Source organism: Eptatretus burgeri, chromosome 17, assembly GCF_056783735.1.
Source record: "Eptatretus burgeri isolate ZD-2024b chromosome 17, Ebu_testis_v1, whole genome shotgun sequence".
In the NCBI taxonomy this organism is placed as follows: domain Eukaryota; kingdom Metazoa; phylum Chordata; class Myxini; order Myxiniformes; family Myxinidae; genus Eptatretus; species Eptatretus burgeri.
The window spans coordinates 15,616,001-15,633,585 of NC_140977.1; the positions used below are offsets into that span (position 1 = coordinate 15,616,001).

At 43.9% G+C, this 17,585-nt stretch overlaps 1 protein-coding gene across 1 annotated transcript in view; it reads left to right on the forward strand.

The window, feature by feature from the left end:
* The window catches only part of LOC147009389 (uncharacterized), a 105,064-nt gene that overhangs the window by 16,209 nt on the left and 71,270 nt on the right, over window positions 1-17,585 (forward strand). The window contains exons 3-4 of the mRNA XM_085861185.1: window positions 2,546-2,656; window positions 7,821-9,046. Coding sequence (XP_085717311.1) covers window positions 2,546-2,656; window positions 7,821-9,046 — 1,337 coding nt within the window. The remainder of the gene's footprint in view (window positions 1-2,545; window positions 2,657-7,820; window positions 9,047-17,585) is intronic.

Consider the following 17,585-nt stretch of genomic DNA (forward strand, 5'->3'; position numbering starts at 1 on the left):
GCATCAGAGAGAATGTTTGAAGAATAGGACTGGACCAAACACACTGCCTTGGGGTGCTCCAGCCTTGACAGGGAGAGGCGTTAAAAGGATTCCGTCAGAGGTGCATATTTGCGCTGAGAGAAGAGGAAGTCAGCAAGTCCTGCGTGGAGTTGGCCTTTGATGCCATAGGCAGAGAGTTTGAAGAGCAAGGTGGAGTGCGAGGCTGGATATAAAGCTCAAAATGTGTCTGGAGAGATGGCCATGATCTCTAATGTGACATTGAGGACCTTCATCCTGAGTTGGGAGAGCAGAAGCAGCGTGTTCAGGTTTGAGTGACCCCGTCTGAATCTGAACTTTAAACGAGTTTCTGTGTATTTTTTGCCATGATTGCATCCTCCAGCACAAGAAAATTTCCCTCATTAGGCCAACTGCATAAGTTACTCTATTTTGAGTTGTGGGTCTATCCTCCATTGAAAGACAATTTCTCTCGTAAAGTCAACTGCACATGCTGAAACGGCCACATGGTGTGAAATTGGTAAAACCACAGCTTGATGGTGGATTATTCAGGCATGCACATTCACCTCCGTTTGGTGTCTTGGGAGATGATTCGTCTCCAGTGCTCTCGTGCTGCTGTTTGGGGTTTGAGTCCATTACAATTCACTTGTGTTAAAAGCTAAAATCACACCTCTCACCTGTCATTGGAGGAAACAACCAATTGGCTCTCACCTCATCAATCATTCCCAGGTGCCACTGGGATGAGATAGTTATTCAACACTGGGCTCTTTTCGTGAAAGAAAGCTGAAGAAAGCAACCAAGATAAGCTACACGAGAAGTTATTTGCCGTTTCCAGCTCTACCTGAGCTCTTCAACAGCTGCAGTCATTTTGAGGGAGCACAAGTATGAAAAGCCCAATGCTGCAACCTCACCTCAGCTGCTGGACTGGTGTCATTAATTACTGGTGAATCGTCAGCTGCAGCATCGATGGAATGCTGTACTGTGGAGGAACTCAGGAACTTCAATCTTCGTTTCATGTGCAACACTTGACTTGGTTTGTCGCATTGTTGAAAGTCTGGGTTTGTTGGTGATGCTAGTTAGATTAGGATTAAAAAATAATTGCGTGTGGTTCTGGAATAAACACACCTCCTCTTTGTGAAAGACACCATGGGTTTCACAAATGTCCATTAACTAATGCTGCTAACCAGGGCTCAAAATAAGTGGTGGCCCCGGTGTCAATGTCCACCAAAAACTCCAGCCGAGGTGGCCCGTGTTGCCACTTGTATCAAAATCTTCAAGATATGCAATGCATATTTACGAGAAGTGTTGTGTATTTCCCACTCCTCAGCCATGCTCTGAGTTGCTACAACAATACATAATGTAACTTTGATATAGAAGCAAGGCCGTGAGCTTGCAAAATGCACACATCACATTGTTGGCCGCATGCGAGATCTACCTGGAGCATGCATGTGGTACTCTTGTGCAATGCCTGGATCTACAGCGATTATCAGCAGGGATTCGCACAATTTTTCTTTAATTTGATTCTCCAATGAGTATCTGCAGAAATTGTTTTGTATGTACAAAAAACACAAGCTGAGAAAACTACCTCTTCTTCCTCTTTGCTCATTTGTTCCCCTGAGATTTCGTTTTTGTTAAATCTTATAAGTTATGTTATCATTTATAAACTTCATTTTGTACATGTAAATTTTGAAATCCCAGGACATGAGGTTGCATAATTATCATGGAGAGCATTACTTACCTACATGAGTTGAGAGAACCTTCCATCAAAAGCTGCTGTTGTGGTCGTGGTACACTTTTGTGTTGTGTTTTTTTTTCACCATACATGAACACCTGTGTACCAGTTATGTGAACCTGTGGATATAGTGTCAGAAATCGGTGTATCGTGCATGACTTCTTCTTGGCTGTCTAATTTTAGGAGAGACTGGAATGACCCATTTGATCACATGGTGCTGAGACTCCATCTCATAAAAGACATCTCAAAACCCACTCCGCTGTTGAATTAATACCAGGTGGGGTTGACTCTGCCTGTCATCCTTCCGAAGCTGACAAAAAAATGAGTGCCAGCATGCTGGTTTTCTGTGTCGGAGTGGCGACACGTCCAGGATTGTGTCCAATAGCCAAGGAGACTGCTTCGGCAGCACCGACGCTCTGCACAGAGTATGGTCCCAATGGATGGATGGATGACTACTCCAATGAAGGGCTTTTACCCATTTGGTCTTCCATTTGTTTTGTTTTGAATTGAATTTATTTTAATCCAATTCTGAATTATATTGAATTAAAAAAAACATGGGACAGTGTCAGGTGTCCGATCAAAGCGGGACGTCTTGGTACCCGGTCAACTCTGCCAGCAGTCATAAAGTGGGATTGCTAATTATGTCTCGTGAAGTTCGTAACACACCAGTACATAAAGACCCCACAAAATACACCACACAAAACAAGTCCTGGCGATGAGGGTCTGCAACTTTTGATTGCTCTTTTTCTTGATTCGCTATTTTAATAGTATGTATGTGACACAATAGTGCCTACGTTTAATAAAAGTTGCTTTTTCCAGATTTATTTGTGAAAGTGGAAGTGATAACCAAGCATGACATTGATGTCCACCTGGATCGACCAGAACCAAATCACTCTGAAGCTTCTTTCTTCAAGAGGCATCTCCATGAAGGTTTCTGTCAATTCCTTTACATGTTGTTACAGACATTTTGATGATGTAATCTGTTGTGAAAAAAAAATCCAACGTTTAGATTTCATTGCTTTAAGAAATAAACACGATGGTAGATCAACTTCTCAAACATCCATTGTCCATTTGATTATTTGGTGAAATTTTTGAGCCAACATTAATGTACCTTGTTTTATCCTGTTATCCTAAATATGAATGATCGTCAATTCCAATTGAGCTTTAATTGGACACTTTTTCTTTTTTCATGTTTTGTTGTTTTGTGGAATAGTGGGGTGACAGAAAAACAAGGCAACAAATTGACACAATTTTGGATCTTTTCACTTCATTTTTGCAATCTTGGTATTTGGTAATTTTCTTGATTTATCCATTGTTGATCAAAAATTGCTGAGTGCTCAAACGTGTGTGTGTGTGTGTGTGTGTGTGTGTGTGTGTGTGTGTGTGTGTGTGTGTGTGTGTGTGTGTGTGTGTGTGTGTGTGTTTGTATTTTCACAAAGCATATCTCTTTCTCTTTCTTTCTCCTTTCTCCTCTCTCTGTCTCCCCCCCCCTCTCCCCTCCCTCTTTCCTATGGATATATTCAAACTCTTGGGTTCCATTATGTGTTGGATGTGACTCCCTTGTGTCTTCCAAAACAGTAACAATGTTATGTTATCCCGTTCTTGTAATATCCACGTCCCACAAAGAAAACATTGTTGCATTTATTGAAAAAAAAAAAGAAACTGCAAGGAAACTTATGTGGTACAGGCAAGCAATGTGTTTGTTTGCAGGGTGCTTTGTAAAGCAGGGCATGTGTGTGGTGTGTGGGGCAACAAAATAAAGTTGTATAGTAGCAAAAAGAAGACCGTGTCGAGCTAGCCGAAACTGTTGCTTCCTCATTAAAAAAAGGACCCATCAGGTCCATTCTGATCAAGGGTAGATTTTGAGAGAAACAAGAAAAAGACGAGTTGGTTTTTGACCTTTTTGCTCGCCAAGCACGGTTGACAAACCTGTGTGGCCCAAACACTGAGGTGTAAAAGAGTAGGAAGACTGGGGTGTCCAAGGTGCGAAGGAGCTCCTTGTGAGCCAACAGCTATACATATCTCGTGCCCAACTGTCTGCGGACGTCTTCCTGCAGTTGGGTTAATTTTTATTAGGAGGTTGGTGGCAGGATTTGCACTCCAGCCACTGCAGAATTATTCATTCTGCAAAACGTATGAAAGCACAAAAAAATCTGAAAACCCACTCTGGGAGTACCTCCTGTGCAGCTGCCCTTCACTGGACAGCTCACCAAATGATGAGATTCGGACAAAGCCTTCGGGATCCCCAATCTTTGACAGGAGGGAAAACACGGGGCAATCTTCCCAGGTCAGATTGCGGAAGTGTTTTGGGGTGGTGCTGAGGTGTCCACCAGACAGCTGTCTCCTTGGGTTAACCTGAAGCCTTTCCTTCGGGTGGGTGCCTGGAATGTCCTATCCTGAAGAGAGGATGATCACCTGTCTGTTGTCCTCTGAGCTCAAGTGCTTGGACATCGGTATTGCAGCGCTCTCTGAGGTTCAGAGACTGGATTGCTGCAAGATCATGGTCGGTAGTTATACCTGGTGTTGGGTAATGGTTCGGGTGGTGGGCTTGGGATCCTATGATCCTGAGTTCAAATCCCACTTGGCTGTTGATTTAATAGCAGGTGAGGTTGAACCTGCCTGTCATCCTTCTGAGGTCGGCAAAATGAGTGCCAGCTTGCTGGTATCCTGTGTTGGAGTGGTGACCCATCCAGGATTGTTTCCAACAGCCAAGGAAACCACTTGGGCAGCACCAACGCTCTGCACAGAGTATGGTCCCAATGGATGAATGGTTACACCCACTGTTGGTCTGGTTGCTCTGATGGTTACCATACCCATGGAGTTGCTGTCGCTGTGTCCAATAAGCTGACTTCAATGACAATTGAGTTAACATCGGTCAACGACCAGATTATGAGACTTAGGATTCGTCACTCCTTGGGTGTCATTTCCCTGAAACACACATTCTGGGTCTCACTATATGCCATGATCTTTCTTGGGAAAGCCACATTTCCACGCTGGCCTCCAAAGCCAGTCACCAACTTGGCATCCTCCATCATGTAAACGTCTTCCTTGGCACACCTGAGTATCTGAACACATACAAAGCTTTCGTCCACAACCTGATGGAGTTCCGCTCTCCCCTCTGAGCTGGTGCTCCCTACTCCCACATTTCTTGGCTTCATGCTGTGGAAACCAAAGCATTTAGAATCATTGGTATCTCCTGCAATGAGGCTGAGTCTGGGTCTCTCACTGCAGCCAGGTTGATAGTCTTTCTGTCCTCTACCATCTCCTCTCTGGCCTTGCCCCCCCCTGCTCTGTCTGAGATATGTTGTCCCCCCCCCCTCATATTTGTGCAGGGTGCTCAAATTCTACCAGTAACCCCATTCTGATAAAATTGCCAAAATCAAGAATCACTGCTTACCTTCTTTCTTTCATTCCTCTTTTTCAACACCTTTGGAACAAACTCCCACACTTTTCAATCCCACTCTTCCCTCCATGTCTTCAAAACAGCTGTTCACAACCATCTCTTATCTTCCCCCATCCAAAACAATGATCTTTTCTACCCCCGTGAATCCACCCCAAACCTACCTCCTTCAAATTTTCTGCTTTCCTTTCTGAAGGTCCCTGTCGTTTCAGGACATGAAAGTCCCTGTCGTGTCCATCTTGTTTCCCCTGTGTACCCCTCCCAATCCCTCTCCCTTCCACATATCTCCTCGTGTCTGTTCCACACTGGTTTTTTTCCATCCCTCTCCCGCCCTTCTTGTCTCCTGCTCCCCTTGTTCTACATTATATGTGTTAGCTCTCATACAAGCCTCACCAGTGTATCAGGAAAAAAAAAATCACTAATACATCCAATATGCTTAAACGTTTGAAAACCAAACATCGGAGGGTACCTGTCAGTGAAGTTTGAGAATGTGGATTCAAAGAAACCAAAGTCTGCAACAGCAACAACTTTGCTTTCACATTCGACAATTGAAAGCACTTTCGCCCAGTAACACCCCAGTATGCTGCCTTACATTACCCGACCTTCACGCTGCTTTCCATTCCCCTACCCTCACGCTGCTTTTCCTTCCTCTTCCCTCATGCTTCCTTCCCTCCCCCTCCTCTCACTCTTCCGTCTCCTTTCCTTCCCCACCCCTCCTCTTTCATTGTGATGTGACTGGTGGTATTTTATGGTGTGTGTGTGTGTGTGTGTGTGTGTGTGTGTGTGTGTGTGTGTGTGTTTCTTCATCCTCCTTCCCTCCAAAACCATGAAACCTATCGGCCTGAATCTTTTTGCTCATCGTTTAAGGGAACTCCGAGTGAGTGCATGAATGAAGACTGAGTGTTTCGATAAATTTAAACACAACTTTTGAAGATAATTAATGACTTGCCTTCATGACAGGCTGATGCTTGGTCAGCCCAACTTTACTAAGCAGAGGTCTTAGCCACCATTTTGATTTGGCCTTTAGAAAATGCCTTGGCTTGGAACTTGTCAAAACGGTTTCTGTACGATCGAGCTTCATCCCTATACATCGCTAATTGCTTGCCAAGTCAGCTGTTCAAATGATGTTTGTAAGCCATGGTGATACCGTTTTGGTGGAGTGCTTGCTTCAACCGTTTTGGTGGAGTGCTTAAAACATTTGCTGAGCAAGCTACTTGGTTTGAACGACCTGTTTTTGAAATTCCCTCTGTACAATGGACCCAGATCCAATCTATTTCAGAGTATTAAAGAGGTGGGGTTTGTCGTGTCCGATGTGCCGCACATTTTCGTCCATTTGAACCAGAAGCATTCGCAACTCTGTAAGGTGGTTCTAAGTTGGGTTTTTTTTTCACGAGAGCGAGAAATCTCAAAGTATTATGACTTACCTCAACGCTCCTTCGTTCACGTGATGTTTATCCAGCCTCGTGGCTCAAACGTCATAAAACTTAAAAAGAAGAAGAAAATTCTTCCTTATTCAACGAAGCGATGTGGTCCACACGCATTCCTACAACTGGCAGTGCCGAGTGAGACCTGGTAAGGTGACATGAACAATGAGGTATGGCGTATGCAGTTCATTCACCTGCTCTACCCTACTCTATGTGAGATGTTAATTCATGAGCAAAAAAAAGTATGTGTGTGCGTTCGTTCGGTCACCTGCTTTACCGAGCGCTGTGGCACATGGTTCACTCTGCATGCAGACACTTTGCTAAACACAACAACATACATCCTATTTTCCTTTGTAATTGGTGGATGGATCAAAGTACAAAGTGCGAACCCCGTGCTGGGTGTCATCTCATGCTTTTTTTGTTTGTTTGTTTTGTTTTGTTTTTAACACGAGATTGCATTGTTTCTCCATTTTGTGTGATCTGGTCTCATTTGGGATGTGATTTCATTTCATTAGGAAGTTGGAGCAATGTTATCTTTTCTATAAAATCGAAAAAGATGTTCTTTGGTTGTTTGGTTATGACGTTGCTCATCTGAGCTGCAAAAGGATGATCACGACGAAACTTTATAAGATCGCTTTTTTTTTAACCACAATACAACATACTCGTGGTTGTGAACTCACTTTTTCTCATGTTTCATAACTTACCAGTTGCAGTGGGAGTCGAGAGGGAGGGGTGGGTGGAAGTAGGGGAAGGGGTGTAGTTTAGTCCAGAGGAGGTGGGAGAAGGGCCCTGTTTCCCAGCAAGGCTGGGTACCTTTTCTCGTGTTAATTAAGGTGGTGTATAAGGGTGGTACATAAAACAATGTAATGTCGTTAGTGCTGCAGTTCTACATTTTTTTTTTCACTGATCTTCAAATCATCATTTTATTAACATTGAAGTATGTCACTGAACACTGCTTGCAGTGATGTTTTCAATGAATTGTCTAATTTCTTTGATCAGTTTGCTTCACCCGCATTTACAAAATCTGTCAATTTTTATCCGAACAAACACATGACACTCATCATTGATAATTGGATGAATTTACCCTAAATTATGAATATCATGCAAATAACCCAAACTTGTAAACAGAATAATGTATATTTACATCAAGAATTTTTTTTTTACTTTTCTGCAATACAACAAATAGAGTGGAACATTTTTGGGTACGTTTTTCAATATGAGTATTGTGCAGAATCTTGTTTTGACAGGTCATGTGATGTTACATTTACAGGTGGACCCATTGAATCTCTGAGGGAGACTGCACCAACTTTGAGGAACAGCTCAGACACATGCCTCCAGAACCGACCAACTGAAGCGAGTAAGAGGACTTTTTACAAACAAGACAAACCGAATTATGAAATGTTTGCAGAGAATAATTTTCCCAAGTCTCACAACGGAAAGAAATCTGAACAAACTTGTGGAAAATCGTTCAATCAGTCATCTATTCAAAAATCACATGTGACAATTCACAATGGTGAATGCCCATACAAATGCACAAGCTGTGGAAAATCCTTCATTTATTCATCTGTCCTTCAAATACACATGGCAATTCATAATGGAGAACACCCACACAAATGTACAAATTGTGGAAAGTCTTTTATTCGTTCATTCGACCTTAAAACACACTTGATGATTCACAATGGAGAACGCCCGTACAAATGTACAGTTTGTGGAAAATCCTTCACTTATTCATCTGTCCTTAAAACACACATGGCAATTCATAATGGAGAACGCCCATACAAATGTACAAATTGTGGAAAGTCTTTTATTCGTTCTTCCGACCTTAAAAGACACATGAGTATTCACAGTGGAGAACGCCCACACAAATGTACAAGTTGTGGAAAATCTTTTATTCGTTCATCCAACCTTAAAACACACAGGATGATTCACAATGGAGAACACCCACACAAATGTAAAAGTTGTGGAAAATCTTTTAATCAGTCATCTCACCTTAAAACGCACATGATAATTCACAATGGTGAACGCTCATACAAATGTACAAGTTGTGGAAAATCTTTTATTCGGTCATCCGACCTTAAAACACACAGGATGATTCACAATGATGAGAACCTGTACAAATGCACAGTTTGTGGAAAATCTTTTAATCAGTCATCCAGCCTTAAAACACACTTGATTCACAATGGAGAATGCCCGTACAAATGTACACTTTGTGGAAAATCTTTTAATCAGTCATCCCACCTTAAAACACACTTGATGATTCACAGTGGAGAACGCCCATACAAATGTACAGGTTGTGAAAAATCTTTTATTCGTTCATCCGACCTTAAAAGACACATGATAATTCACAATGGAGAACGCTCCTGCAAATGTACAAGTTGTGGAAAATCTTTTATTCGGTCATCCAGCCTTAAAACACACATGATCATACATAATGGTGAATGCCCACACAAATGTACAAATAGTGATGGTTGGAGCAACATGAGTGATAAAGAAAACCCTTGATGATTATTTTAAAAAGCATTCCAGGGAATTTCACTACACATGAGCTAAAAGTGGAGGCTGTCAGAGGTTCAGTGAAGATTTTGAAAAGAACCCTTGGAAAGAGGTGATGAGAATGAAGTTTCACAGTTTGGTTCATGAATCATGATCCTTCACCAAAAATGGAGGTGGAGATTTTTCGTTCTGGTAGAACCTCAGCCCACCTTCCAAAACCTTCAAACGTATACATACATATTATAGTATGATGATGATTGACACACCACTGAGATCTCTCACTGTCAGTGACTACGATCAACAAGCCAGCATCCTGTGGGGAAAGCCACGTGATTGGCCACAATCACTGATTTCCCAATCATGGTTAACTATCTTTAATGGAGAGCATCCTTTTGAACTCAAACTTACCAAGAAGTGAAAAAGGGACACAGATCCCTCAGGTTGAAAAATATTTTCAACAAGATTTTGAATTGTCATGAAAATGCCTGTTTGAATAAAGTGATATGTTGGAGCAATGGCCACACTAATTTATTTTAATAGGATGAATATGTAAACAAGAGTTGCAAGATATGTTGTCTTTGGTGAAGACTGAGTGAGTATTATGGACACCTCAGGCAATTTATCCTGTCCTGCTTCCAGACTATGTTTTAAGCCTGCCAATTTAGATTTCTCCTCCTGATCCTTGCATTCTGAGTTCCACATCATAAATATTTTCCAATTTACTTCCTTAGCCGTTCTCCCTTATTTTGTCCCTTTGTTCCAATTCCCTCTTCAAATTGTCAATCCTACTTTTTTCAAAGGAACCTTCTTCTGTAAACCCTTTTCTATCCCCCTCTATCCACTTCGACCACTTACCAACATCACATATTGATTCTGTGCCATAATTTTCAAACATATACCAAATTGGTGTTCCTTTTTAGGTAGACTTTCTTTCGTCACCTTCCCAAGACGGTTACCCACCTTCACAAACTAAGTGCAAGTAATTCAAACAAGACCACATTTCGTACAGTATGCAAATACAACATGCAACTGCAGACAAGATACAAATAACCATACAAGAGCTCGAAGACAAAACAATCCACAGTTTTCTCAATTCCAACTTCAGCCCCAAGCTGGAAGCACAATTCCAATTCCCACTGAGAAATACCAACGCTATTCTTCAACTTCCAACCTCTGCTGGACAACACCACAATTACTCAACCTCCAACTCCTCGTTGGAAAACACCAAAATTCAGGCGTACACGGAGACAATGTCAATGTACCCCATAAAGAACCTTTTTGTCTGATCAGGACGTGGGACTCGAACCCGTTTAAACAATATTTATCTGTTGAGAGGACTTTAACCTCTCAACAAAAAATACTCAGACTTATAAATGGCTCGAATTTTAGTTCGGAGCATGTTAAACCTTTTGACAAAGAACGAGGTGCACAGCGACCTGGCAGCGCACACTCACCCACAGGGATTTTAAACAAGTCCCTCACCTCTGATCTGTGAGCCTGTGTTTACCATCAGCCCACTCTGTAACCATGCTCCTCCCAGTCTTCATGGTCCTGCCATGGTTTGCCAAATTATTGAAGAAATTCCAAATTCCTCCTGTACATTTTAGTCATTAATTAAAACAAAAGCACATGTGGAGAATTCGAAGGAAGGTAAGCAGCACAGTCTTCCTCCAATTCTGAAATACATAGAAATATTGAATTTTTATATAGTATTCAGTGAGACAAGGTCTGTTCTTTTTCCAGACATGCTGATGCCACAGCTGACATGTTGAGGGTTCAAGGGAGAGATCACTCACAGCTTCGTTGCAACAGCCAGCTGGAGGTCAGCTTAATTTTGAAGGGCAAAGGAATATTTACGACCTGAAGGTTGATCGGAGTTGTGTGTAATATTCAGGGGTCAGAGGGGTGAGATTATCCTCAGAACAGAATGACGTCAACATTGCAGCCCTTTGGGTGTGAGGATGGATCACACGTGGCTCCTTGGTCCTGAAGTCAGAACGTCAGCCCGCTTTTTAAAAAGGCTTGGGAAAGATTTATAATCTGAAGTTCACAAGAGTGTAAAAAGACATCTGATATCTCCTAAAGCAAACATTCAATGGAAGTTAGAATGGTACCTCCAACCAAACTTTCAGATGCCAATGCAATTATTTATATATGAGAATCTCTTCATAAGCATAATAAAATCAAATAACATGTGATTCTATTCTGCTCAATAAAGATTAAAGATTATTTGAAAGGTCAATATGTTTTGAGGAACTAAGTGCCCTTACTTACCGGGCAGATTCATCATCTTCCAAACCAGAAAAAAGATATAGGGTCATTTAAAATGCAAATATTGTTGTGGGTCGGGGTTCGGTGGCGATAAACGACCACTATGTGGAGCAGGAGAGTCGTTTCCACCGAACGCCCAGAATTTAGGTCATGACTCGGACAACTCCGAAAGGTCACGGGTCACTGAGAAGACCGTGGTCACCAATATTTTGACGGCGTGAGGTAGGGTCCACTTGTCTAACTCCAATTTACCTCAGTACTCACGCCGTCAAACTACTGGGGAAACCACACTCTCGGCCGACTTTGTCCGAATAGAGTCGCTATCACCGACTCGGATCCGGCGTAACTGAGCGGAAGTTACCAAAGCCGCGCCGGCCCGATTGCACGATTACGGAAGCAATGAGGCCTCCTAATTCCCGTTCGCAGCACGGCAAACCAATGATAGAAAGGACAGAAAACGAGCTGGTACATTTAACAGGGGTTTATTTTTTCGGAGGGGGACACAGAAAGAGCAGAGTTAAACCGACTAAAAGCAATACAGGTATGTACAAGGCATTTAAACAATTCTACTTGAAGACTGGCCCCCACACAGACACACACCCAAAGAAATGGACCCTGTCAGGTCTTCATTGAAGGCTTCCAGCTCGAAGAAAGGTGAGCTGGAGAGCAGAGCCTGTGCTTTGACCTGTCCACCTCGTGTGGTCTTCAACGATCCGGCTCGGCAGGACTCGAACCCGCAACACGATGCCACTCCAAGCACCAGGTACCACGCTCTCCAACCGGCCACGCACCAATCAACCAAGATCAACGAGAAGATCAGAGACGACGATGACCCAGGACCAGATGAACCAGCCAGCACCAAGACCCAAGACGACCAACCTCCCCAGCCTGGCGTTCCTTTATATCTTTCTTGTCCGGGATGAGAAAATCACCATCTGAGGCGGTCTCCACCCTCATTGGCTGGGGTGTCGTGGGAAAGTCGCTCCCTGTGGCCATCTCAACCCTCATTGGCTGGGGTGTCGTGTGAAAGTTGCCCTCTGTGGCCATCTCAACACTCATTGGCCGGGGTGTCGTGGGAAAGTCGCCCTCTGTGGCCATCTCAACCCTCACTGGCCGGGGTGTCGTGGGAAAGTCGCTCTCTGTGCGTGATTGGACAAGGGGCACGCCCCTGCCTTTCTGAGCGGAGTACCGATCTGAGGCGATGGAAATCTCCGCCCATGTACGTGGCTGGACACGCGTGTGTAATGGCACGATGTGCGAAGTGAAGGAGTGATGGTTTCGGTTGGCTGGAGGCTCGATTTGTATTGCAAAAACCCTGACTAAAATAGTAATTCGCAGCGCAGACATGTAATTCCCATTCGACACAGGTTGGGGGCCCTAACTATAAACACATATTTATCGAGAAAACTAAGCTTTGGGACTGTTGTCTGTGTGCACAAGGCTTCCAGATTCGTAACAATATTTGTTATTAAATTTGATACATGTTCAAGCACATAAATGTAATAATTATGTCGTATTTGAGTACATATCCCATTAAAGGGTTATAGCAATACATTGTGCTATATACTAAAAACATTTACCTTTTCTCAATTAAGTTTAATTGGCAACATAAAAAAAAATTTTGTCGCCCTCAAACCCGTTATGCTAATTTTGGGAGAAATTTGCATCAACACATTCAAGCATGAAACGATCGAGAAGAAATGGCTCCCTTGGCACGTAATTGGCAATCATTGAACCGTCTTATTCAACATACACCTCCCGAAGATGCCCAAAATGTCACATACGTCCGAATTGGACAAATACACCCTTTTCTAGGAGTTGGAACTGCTTGTAAGTTCGATTTTAGAGCTTAAATTTTGTAATTCTCAGTTTAAGAGATAGTCGTGGTGAACGCATATGCGGAAATGAAATAAAACAATGAACGCTGACATCTCCGGGCGTTTATAAACATTGCAATGTACCCAGCGATTCGTAGCTATTATGAATAGCTTATTCCAAGTTGTGGCCTGTTCCAAGTCAAGGTAAGGTTGAGCAGGCCAAAAAACATGGAGGCTTCAGACCCCAGCGAGGTTACCCAGGAAACGCCTTGAGACCCAAGACAGTGAGGTGGCCGAGGATCGCCTGATGAAGGATATAATTAAATAAGGCCGTTAATTAATTATCTTCAAAAGGGGTGTTTTAATTAACCCAAACACAAAATTTTCACTCATGCCCTTCCTTGGAGTTTTCTTAGTATGCATGCGAAGTTTCAGGCTTATAGGTTTTCGAGTTATGAAGGAGACAGTCTGACACACACACACACACACACGCACACACAAACAAAGGAACACACAAACACAGACACACACACACACACACATACACACACACTACCTTTTAGTAGAATGGAATATATAAACTCCTGGCATTGGTATAGAATAAGTTTAACATTTCCCTTCCTGCAATTCTATTGTTATGGTTGTGGGACTAGATGGAGGAATTTCATAGCAAAGTTAGGATTGCAGAGAGATGTTTGGTTCATGGATGTGAAGGAGACATCTCTATGTAAACTAAGTAGGAAAACTGTAAGCTTAAGTGTTACTTGTCATCACAAAGGGGGGTGTTCTGTGTTAATTAGAGAGAGATTAAGGCCAATTTTCCCCAGGATGTAATTGCCCTCTGTGCCCTTTTCCCACATTTTTGTATTTACAAGCCAGCAATAAAATTACATTCTTATAACAACAACAATAATAACAGAGCTGCACATCAAAGCAGGTGAGAATCCCTGCATTCCTGGCTTTGTTCCAGCAAGTCACACCTTAAGATTGGTGAGTGTGATGTGAATGGGGGGGGGGGGCATGTTTGAAGAGCAGACAGTTGCCAGAGGACATAGTAGTTATGAGAGGACAGAGTTGCTGGAGGACACGATCGACAAAGAGGATCTCGTTTTTGCTCTCCTCTCGACATGACGAAATGGCTGCACAGTTCTCCTGTTTGTGCTGGTGAATTCGCAGCATGCTGGGCAAGACGCCAGCCATTCCTTTTCGGCTGAGCCATGAAGTGTGTACGTTTCTGAGGAGGAAGGAAGAAGAGCGTGACCTCAGAGATCGTCTTCTCGTGTGGTCGAGGAAAGTGAACGACCATTATGAGCGAATCTGTTGCAAGAGAGGAACATTCAACATATTCCTTCATGAGAAGAAGCCGCACGGTGGTTGGTGAGCCCCAGTGACGTGCAGAGGGGGGGGGGGCGACGGTGCGTTGGCCCCGGCATCCATTGAATGGGGGAATTCAATCAGAGAAAGAAATAAGATAGTAATTTTAAAATTTCAGCAGTGATAAATCAATTTTGGCAGGCTCACCGCACTGCAGAGGCAGTTGTTAGCCCTTTATTCCTTTAACATGGTGTACCCTTTTAGTACAGGCAAAATGTCGGATGATCTCCCACAAATTGCAACAAAAGCAAACTCAACAGATTTTGATTTCTGGATATGTCCTCAGTGACAGAAAAAAGTCCTAAGGGATCCTCCGGGGGGAAAGTCCTGAAATCATGGAAATCCAATATGGCCGCCACCCGGCTTCGGGGAAAATGAGAAAATTGTAAAGATTGATATTTTAATATGTAAATATATTGTTACGAATTCGCGCCCGCCGGCGTGCGATCAGCCGCGTTCCTCAAATGGCAGCCGCGTCGCCCACCGGACAGACAATTCAGTCGTGACCCTCCTGGAACTACCGCCAGAAACCAGTCACGGGTGGGGGTTTAACCTCACCACAGCCCAGTCCGCATTCTGCCCGCGCGAGATAGGGTGAATCACCGAATGTCGATATACCTATGTACTCGAGCGGATAACCTACTGAGGAGCTGCACCGCGCCGCAGGTCGGCCTGGGACATGAACCGCTTAAGCGGTCCATTCCGTTCTAAAGCGATAACCGAGCGGTGTTATCGCCAACCTCGACGGATCCGATTCTCTTCACCAGGCGTTCAAAACCCACTACTTATTCCACGATGCAAGATGGCTTTTTAAAAGGGAAATAGGACACGACGAACGGGTTACATTGCACACAAGGACATTTATTCACTCAGCACGTATTACACACACAACACAAGCAAGGCAGTAATATAATGTACAGGCAAGAAATAGAAAACAAAAGCAATATGATTATTATTTACAATATGATGACTATAATTATTATTTACAAGCACAGTTACTTAGCAGGTTCTACTTACAGGGACACGGCGCCACAGCAGTCATACAAAACAAAAGGAAAGACCCCCTCATAGGCAAGGGGGTAGACGGGGTTCGTAGACCTTTATGGCCGTGGGCTGTGGATGACCGAATGGGCCCACGAGACCGTAGCAGGTTACCTGCCCCCCCCCATTGGTGGTCGTCGAGTCCCTCTCCCACGACCGTCAGCGTGGTCGCGCCTGGTTCCGGCCTCCCACGCGGCCGGCGAACCCTCTCCGGCACCCCCCGTCCGGACGCGCAGGTCCACCACACAGCCGGCTCTGCTGCGCCTTCCGTCCGCGTCTCCACCAACTGGCCGCTCACAGGACCACGAGCGCAGGAACCAAGTGAGGAGAAGAAAAGTCCGCAACCGAGAGCATGAACTAAGCGAGAGGCAGAGCGAAGCCCCAAGGGGTGACCAGCGCCACGAGACCAAGAACGAGAGCGAGAGGGCGAGCCTCGCGTACGTCCGCCATTTATAGGTCGGGGCTCTGCTCTTCGCCCCACCCCGCTTCTGGCTCCACCTCCCTTCGAGAAGCTTCTCGAAAAGGGGCGTGCCCTCACTCCGACCACCTCACGCCGTGCATCCACCAATCGGAAGCGAGCTGCCCTGCCCCCTTCCCTTCACACCAAGCGCGAGGAAAATAGGCGGGAAAACCCGCGCTTCATCGCAGTTCCTTCCTTGGCGCCTTTGTTTGCCTTTTTCGGACGGTTTCCGACGTGGAAACCGTCATAGCGTGGACCGTGGAGGATGGCGTTCGGAAGCGGGGGTAGTGGCGAAGATGGTGGTGGTTGTTGTGAGGGAAATTGTAGCGTGGTTGGCGTTGTGATGTACTTGGTGGCGGTTGTTGTTTGCGTGTAGGTTTGTTGCGTGCTTGGCGTTGCGGCATACTTGGTGGCGGTTGTTGTTTGCGTGTAGGTTTGTTGCGTGCTTGGCGTTGTGGCGTACTTGGTGGCGGTTGTTGTTTGCGTGTAGTTTCAAAATAACGATAGGTAAAGAAAAACGGCTATCTCAAGGGGTCTATCTATCCCGGCGAACACGAATAATTTCCTCTAAACAACGGTGGGGAAAGCTATCTGAACACTCACTTACCGGCATATCTAATCTAAGAAACCTTTATGGTGTTCTGCGAATTTCCACAGCCGTAACAATGTTTTTCTGCATTCTAATTGTTTCTAGTTATGGTCAGTATATTGATATACAAGAATAATTATAAAAAAGTGAAATGTATTGAGGGTAAAATAAAAAATTATTGCTTTTTTGTCCAAAAATGTCAATATTTTGTCCCGAAAAAAAATATTTACCTGAAACTGATTTTGGCTCCTGGACAAAAAAAAATAAGAAACGTTGAAGACACAAGATGAAATCAAGTCTATGGAAATACAATATAATTATGTAAATCATTGAAACATGACAAAATTTACAATTCCACTCGGGGCAATCACATCTGCATGACGAAGGTTTCGAAATGAAAATGAAAATTCGCATTAAACTCAGAAACTACATCCGTTATAAACTTACTATACATGTTGATAAAAATCAAGCGTATTAAAGTTAGAACTCGACAATGTCGTCATTATCCTCATCATTGTCACATGGAGTGTTTGTGCAGCCAGAGCCCCTGCAGTTTCCACAAGCTTGGGTGCACTCAATGTTGTGCTTCTTGCATGTGCATCTCATGGTGCTACATTCAGCCTGGCAATTTCACCTAATGACACATAACATCTTTTCAGGAGCTGGAGCTATTGATGTCTGAAGTGGCACAAAACCCTCGTCACACTTCTGCCAACCCCAGTCTGTCGGAAGAAGTTCATCTGCACATCCCTTCCATTCTTGGACTTGCAGATACACGCGCAGGCTGTGATACTTCGCTGGTTCTGATGTTGGTGGTAACGTCTGTGGTTGCACGTGAGAGGAGCTCGAAGCCACCTTGTCCCAGTACCGCTGATACCGGAGGGTGTCCAGGGTGTCAGCTGACTTTCCGTTGTAGATTATCACCAATGTTTTTTCTCCTGCATCTGCCACATCACATACAGAAGCTGGATATGTATCGAAAACCTTGGC